The sequence below is a fragment of the Entamoeba nuttalli genome, assembly GCF_000257125.1.
Source record: "Entamoeba nuttalli P19 unplaced genomic scaffold asmbl_3097, whole genome shotgun sequence".
In the NCBI taxonomy this organism is placed as follows: Eukaryota; Evosea; order Mastigamoebida; family Endamoebidae; genus Entamoeba; species Entamoeba nuttalli.
This window is the reverse complement of record NW_008575831.1, coordinates 1-6,572: the sequence shown is the minus strand read 5'-3', so window position 1 is coordinate 6,572 and position 6,572 is coordinate 1. Positions and strand designations below refer to the sequence as shown.

The window sequence follows — 6,572 nt, the reverse complement described above, 5'->3', positions numbered from 1 at the left end:
TTCTGGAACAATTTTTGGTGGAACTGAAAAGGTTCTTCGGTTACTTCAAATTTATACTGCTCAATTTGATTATAAAAGAGTCCATATATGGGGATATGATCAATCCCTACTAAACCATATGTACTTTGCTGGATATTTCAATCAATTAAATGTTACCATGGCTACTTGTGACCAAATGTTTTGTTTTGATATGAGAAATGGTTGTTATTATAATAAAAAAGAAAAATCCTTATTTGTACGAGGAACTAAATGTTCACCAATTATTAGACATAAAATTGTTTCCAAGAAACCTTATTTTTATCTGTACTGAAAACTGAATTTGATATAAAGACAATATTTTATTACAAAATTCTTTAACTGTTATTGTTTTCTTTGTTATTCTCCAATTTTTAAACTCATATGTTTTTCTTGTTCCTTGTTTCATTCTCATAATAAGTTAGTATCTTCACAGTATTAACTACCAATGAATAAAATTAAAAATATTCTAATATACAACATGGATATTTTCTATTTTCTTGTTCTTTTTTCCTTTTTATACTAACTTAATTTTTTTGTTATTTGTTCTACTCAAAAAAGTTCTTAGGTATTTTTTGATATAACTAATTTAGTAATTCAATAAACTATTAAATAGAGTTGATAAACAAAATTCACAGATTAAATGTTATTCTACATTCCTTTTATAATTCTTACTTTTAAATAAATTAGTGATATTTAGTTAAGATGTAGAATTTGCTTAAAGAAATGATAAGAAAAAACAAAAAACAGACAATCAAATTATATGCTCTATTGTTTCCTTTCATAGAAGAAGAAAAAGTTAGATTCATTAAACGTTCTACTCAAAAATAAACATTAATAAATGTAATTAACAAATATAAAATCTTAACATTGATACATATGTAAATTAGAACAAAAATTAGTTAATTAAGTATTAATAGAATTTTCATATAATATTCCTAGCTTGGGGGAAACTAATCCCATTCTTGAGTTTATTTTAAACAAGAGTAATCTCTTTGTTTAACCCATCATTTAGGTTTTTCTTGAAATATGAGAAAAGCACTTCTTTGATTTATTTCTTCTTATTAAAATCTTCTCAAACTTCTTCACTTAATTTTTCTTTTCAAGTTTTTGTTTGATTTCTGTCTTAATTTTAAGAAATTTCATTTCCTCCTTTTTATTTTATGAAAGAGAAAAGAAAGAGTTTCATTACCATCACATTATTATGACTAATTCCTTTTAGTCTTAACCACACTTTAGTAGATCTTTTTCCTTGGATAATATACGTTTCTTAATTTCTTTATTATTAAATACTAAGCATTATAGTACAACATATAATATTCCACCATAATAAATTGATACACCATTTGTAATATTAACTAATATATTTGTAATTCAAAGACACCTCATAACCAGATGATAAGAGGGAGAGTCAAAACATGAATTGTATTAATGTTTGTATGGTGTTTCAGACATGCCACCTTTGATCTTATCATATTCATATAATAATAAATAAATTCAATTAAAATAACAAAAATCCAATGATAATAGAAAGAAAAATGCAGACACTTGAAGCACTATCAAGATTATTGTGTTCATGTTGACCATCATTTTTATTATTTGAACTGTCATCATTTTTATTTTCTGATTTAGTACTTGTTGTATTTGTATTATTATTTGGCTTTTCTTCTGGAGTTACTGGTGTTTTTGGGTCTTGATTATCTTTTGTATTATCTGGATTTTGAGTTTTATCATTAGCCTTTCCATCTTGTCCTCCTGTTGGGGTTTGTGTATTTTGTTTATTTTCTTTTTCATCTTTTCCATTAGTTGTTGTTCCAGCATTTCCATCTTTTCCTTGTTCACCAGTTTGTGTATCTTTTCCATCTTTTTCATTTGCTGGTGTTTTTTGGCCATTTGGACCTACACTCTCTCCTTCATTTTCTTTTCCACTTTCATTTGATGTACTTTCTCCTCCTTTTCCTGAAGATTGTCCACTTGTTTCTTCTTCTTTTCCGCTGGTTGCTTGTCCACCTTTTCCATTACTGGTTGTACTATCCTTCCCATCATTTGATTTTGGCTCTTCTTTAGTTTTTTCATCTGCACTTTGATCTTGCCCATTCTTTTCTGATCCACTCTTACCTGACTCTGTATTTCCGCCATTTGTTGATTCAGTTGCTTCTGGTTTTTTATTTACTGCGGTATTTCCTTCTTGTGTTCCTGTGGATGGTTCTCCTGTTTGTGTTGCATCATTCTTCTCTTTTCCACTTGTTGTTTCTTGTCCACTCACTCCAGGTCCCGTTGCGCTGGTTCCATCTAGACTATTCTTTCCAACTCCTTCTTGATTTTGTTCATTGTGTCCTTTCCCTTCTCCATTTGATGTACTTGTAGTTCCTTCATTAACTTTTTGTTGTTCTTTTGCTCCTGACTCACTTGTTTGTGTCGTACCTTGTTCAGATGTTGTTGGTGATGTTACGGTTGTACTTGGTGATTGACTATTTGATTGTGCTTTTTGCGATGTTTCTGATTCATGACTCTTCTTACTACTTTCTTCTCCACCTGATACTTCTGCAGACTGTGACTCTTTATGTTCATTTTCACCCTTTAAATGTATATTATATACATTAAACATTCGTTTAGTATTAGTATAATAAAAATAATTTTCAGCATTTTCAATATCTTCACTAGTAACAGTACCATGCTTTAAATTCTTACTTGTTGTTGAAATAATATTTTTATTAATTCTAAAAACTTCTTCATTACCTGATTCTTCTTCTTTATCACAATTACTATCACTATAATATTTGATATAATATTTATTGTTGTTATCTATTTCTTTATTATATATTTTCAAAGCTCTTCCTTTTCTATACTCAATGCACTTTGACTTATCAAGACTAATAATATTTCTATTAATTTTTGAAAATAAAACTATATTTTGGTATTTATTAACATCTTTAACTCCTTGATCATCATGTGCAACATTATAGGTTGCAGTAGTAAATACAACAAATAATATAAATGTAATCATTGAATATTTTATATTTTAGTTCTTCTTTTTAAACATATTCTATGTTTTATATTCATTTCATTATTTTAGTTTGAATTGACATTGATATTCATTTCATTTCATCTATTTTATTTTTGTTATAACTACCATATCTCAACATATTATTAACAAAAAAGAAAAATCTGGAAACTCTTTATTGCTTTATTTTATTATCTTTATTATGACTTATAATTCATTAAATAATAAATAAAACACAATGAAATCCTAAATTAAATGTATTTCCATATTTATTATTCAGTACTACATGAAAAATAAATATGATAATAAAATATAGCATATATTTCTTCAAGTCCAACAATAATATTATTGTAATTTGTTATAGATTGATATCAACACTCTATTCATAGTGAAAGGCATTCTTGTTGTAAAAATATATTTAATTGCTTATTCTTTAATTCATTTTTATTAATATATATATATTACACATTCATATTAAATTGTTTTTAGAATATTCCTATCATTATATTTCAGTTTTAATTCTATTTATTGATTGAAATGATTATCCCTTATTTTCTATACAAGATTTTTTATTATTTTATTCTTTATCATTTTCTATAACCAACAAATGAAAATATCCATTAAAATAAAATATCCATTATTTCCTTGATTGTTTAATCAATATATTTTAATTCTTTATTATAACATGAATCAATTAATTTTTATATAAAATATGATTAAATGACAACATCATTCAATATAAATACATCGTTATATATTGACCAATATTTATTATGAATAAAATATAATATTATCATTATGTTAGAAAAATAATACAATTGATAGTTGTAATATTTATATGAAGTATTTTAATTATTTCTTTATTCCTTATTGTCATTCTATCAAAAACACATAATTTACTAAAACTATTATTCATAGAAACTGTTTATGAATTATTATTCATATTTCTTTTTCTACTTATATTTAATGGTTATATTTTAATTTATTGTATGTTAGATATATCATTATTAACAAATATATTTATTTTTGATAAAAAACAATACCTATAATAAAACAAAATAGCCAATTATTTTTATTTTTCTATTTCACTATTATCAACATCAAGAAAAATTGAATAATATAATTTTCACTGAGATTTAGTTAAATAAAAATTCAAGAATAGAATAATAGATAAAACTCAATTAAACTACATTTCATTTATTAACAGTATGAAATAAATTTTTTGATAAGTTGAGATATAATTAAAATAAAACAATTTAAGTTAAGTTAGATTATATCTATAATATGTTTTATTTATTATTTGAATAAACATATTCTCTATTTGTTTTTTAATAATAATAAATATTAACATTAGTTTTATTCACAATTGTTAGATTTAATGTGAAACATACTAGTCATTATTATTAACAGATTCATTTCTTATTCATTCTTATAAAAATGATACATGGCTACAATTTGATTTCCTTTAATTATTTCTTCATAAACTCAAATTCACTTCAAATTTAAAAATAATTCCAATATAAAAATAGAATAAATAACATTTATAAATAAACAAGAGAATGAATTAAAATTAGAAAAACAGACAACAGCGAAAAACAAAAAGTATAGGTTATTCTTCTATGAAAGTCATTAAATTCTTAATTATTAAAATTTTCTTGTTATTCGTAATTTTCATGAAAAATGTATTTCTGGATACTCTACTTCATTGACTGTCACCGTATTTACTCCGTTAGTCATTTGAACCATTTAATATTTTTACACCATTTCTTTATCATTATATTTTCATGTCGTTTGAATGATTTGACTTTTCTTCATTACTGATTTTTATTAGCTTTTGTATTTAGTATAGAAATGGTTTTATTTACGTATTTACTTGTTGGACTAATATTATTTAGAATAAACACTTTCATTGTTAATGAATTAAGTAATTATATTCTCTTATCTCTTTGTTTGAATATTCATCTACTTAAATTCAGTTATGTTGTCAGTTTTACAAACTAAGAAAAGAAGAAGAATAAAACAAAAATAATAAATTAGTGGTGAAGATGAAGAAGATAAAGGTTAGATATTTTAAATGAAGAGCGAGAACAGATTGGATGGTTTTCATCAATATAAAATGAAGTCTGGATGTTAGACAGTGAGCATTCATTTGTGCCATTCGAGCAAAACACCATATTAAGACCATTCTTTCCTGTTATCTTGATCCAGTTATCATCATCAACAAAACTGATTGTTGCATCAACACCAAATTTCTGATTTAGAAGTAACACTTTTAAGTCAGCATCTTCACCTTTCACCCATAAGACATAATTGTCAAAACCAAGAGGCACTTCTGCGCTAATTTCATCTTGAATATAAACACCAAAAACTTCACCAGTTTCCTCTTTCCATAAGATACAAATATTATTTCTTTCAACCAATTCTGTTAAGAATGCTTCTTTATCAACAAAACAATTAAAGTCTTTAATCTCCTCACAGTATTGAGTCCCAGTCAATCTCATGATTGCCTTTTTGATATCTTTTGAGATGATTGAGTTTGTCTGTTCTTCACAAGGAGAGATTTGGTTGGTAGTATTTCTTAAAGAATGAACTACTTGTAAAACTAGATTCAAGTCAATAGATTTTTTAATTTCATTAACTTCAGCTTGTTTAAGTGATTCATCAATAATAGATTCTTTACCTTCAAATAACCCTTTTTTCTTTTCAACTAAGATGTTTTTGAGTTGTGTTCCTTTGATGAGCATACAATATTGGAATAGCTCATCATTCTCAAGTTCATCTAAGTATGTCATTACATTGTTCTGGTTCATTGCAGCTTTTTTTAATTCTTGAAGATGAGACTGTGAAATATGAAAATACTCTGTCAATATCATAGTTTCAATTTCACGATTAACCCGGCAAAGATACAACTCTGCTGATAGTCTATTACTCACTCTAATACTGTCAAAGTACAGTAATAGTGTTGTATGGTTTTGCATTATTGGTGTTTACTTCTTCAAGAATTTAGAAAAGTTTTCAGGGTTTTTGTGTTAAATTTCAATTTTGAAATATATAACAATGTTTGAAATAGAATATTTATTTATTGATGAATTATTGATTTGAACTTGAGAAAGAAGGATTATTTAAAATAAATCATTACTAACTAAAAGAAAGTAAAAATGATTAATTTTAAGGAAATGTCATCAGGATTAGTTTAATCAGTTAAATTACTTTGGCATATTCAATGCTTTCATTGTTATGATAATTGAAATAGGATAGTTATTAAATAAAGAATAAGAAGATTGGTTGAACAAACAAGTATTATTTTAGTTAAAGATTAAATGGATTATTTTGGAAAGGTACTTTGTATCTTCTATTAATTAACTTATTTAGAGGAACAACGTTCATACTATTCTTAGCACTCGATCGAAGATAACTTGACAATTGGTTCATTTTCTCTTTTGCAATAGAACGTCCAAGGTCAGTCAATGTTTGTTTTGCTGCATTATAATCATATTGATCATCTTCCAAATCAAATAACTCTTCATCAAATAAGTCTTCATCATCAAATAAA

At 25.2% G+C, this 6,572-nt stretch overlaps 3 protein-coding genes across 3 annotated transcripts in view; 1 reads left to right on the top strand and 2 right to left on the bottom strand.

Moving 5' to 3' along the window:
• ENU1_054950 (hypothetical protein) overlaps positions 1-310 on the top strand; it is a gene marked incomplete at both ends in the record, with an annotated part of 1,062 nt that extends 752 nt beyond the window's left edge. Inside the window, one exon of the mRNA XM_008857968.1 lies at positions 1-310. This exon is cut by the window's left edge and continues 752 nt beyond it. Within this exon, the coding sequence (XP_008856190.1) occupies positions 1-310 (310 nt within the window).
• A 1,206-nt stretch (positions 311-1,516) lies between these two features.
• Positions 1,517-3,022, bottom strand: ENU1_054940 (hypothetical protein; the record flags this gene model as incomplete). Its single annotated transcript, XM_008857967.1, has 1 exon — positions 1,517-3,022. One exon carries the CDS (start codon positions 3,020-3,022, stop codon positions 1,517-1,519), a length of 1,506 nt encoding a protein of 501 aa, XP_008856189.1.
• Positions 3,023-5,052: 2,030 nt separating this feature from the next.
• ENU1_054930 (hypothetical protein) lies at positions 5,053-5,997 on the bottom strand (the record flags this gene model as incomplete). The annotated part of the gene is made up of 1 exon (XM_008857966.1): positions 5,053-5,997. One exon carries the CDS (start codon positions 5,995-5,997, stop codon positions 5,053-5,055), a length of 945 nt encoding a protein of 314 aa, XP_008856188.1.
• Positions 5,998-6,572: the final 575 nt, after the last annotated feature.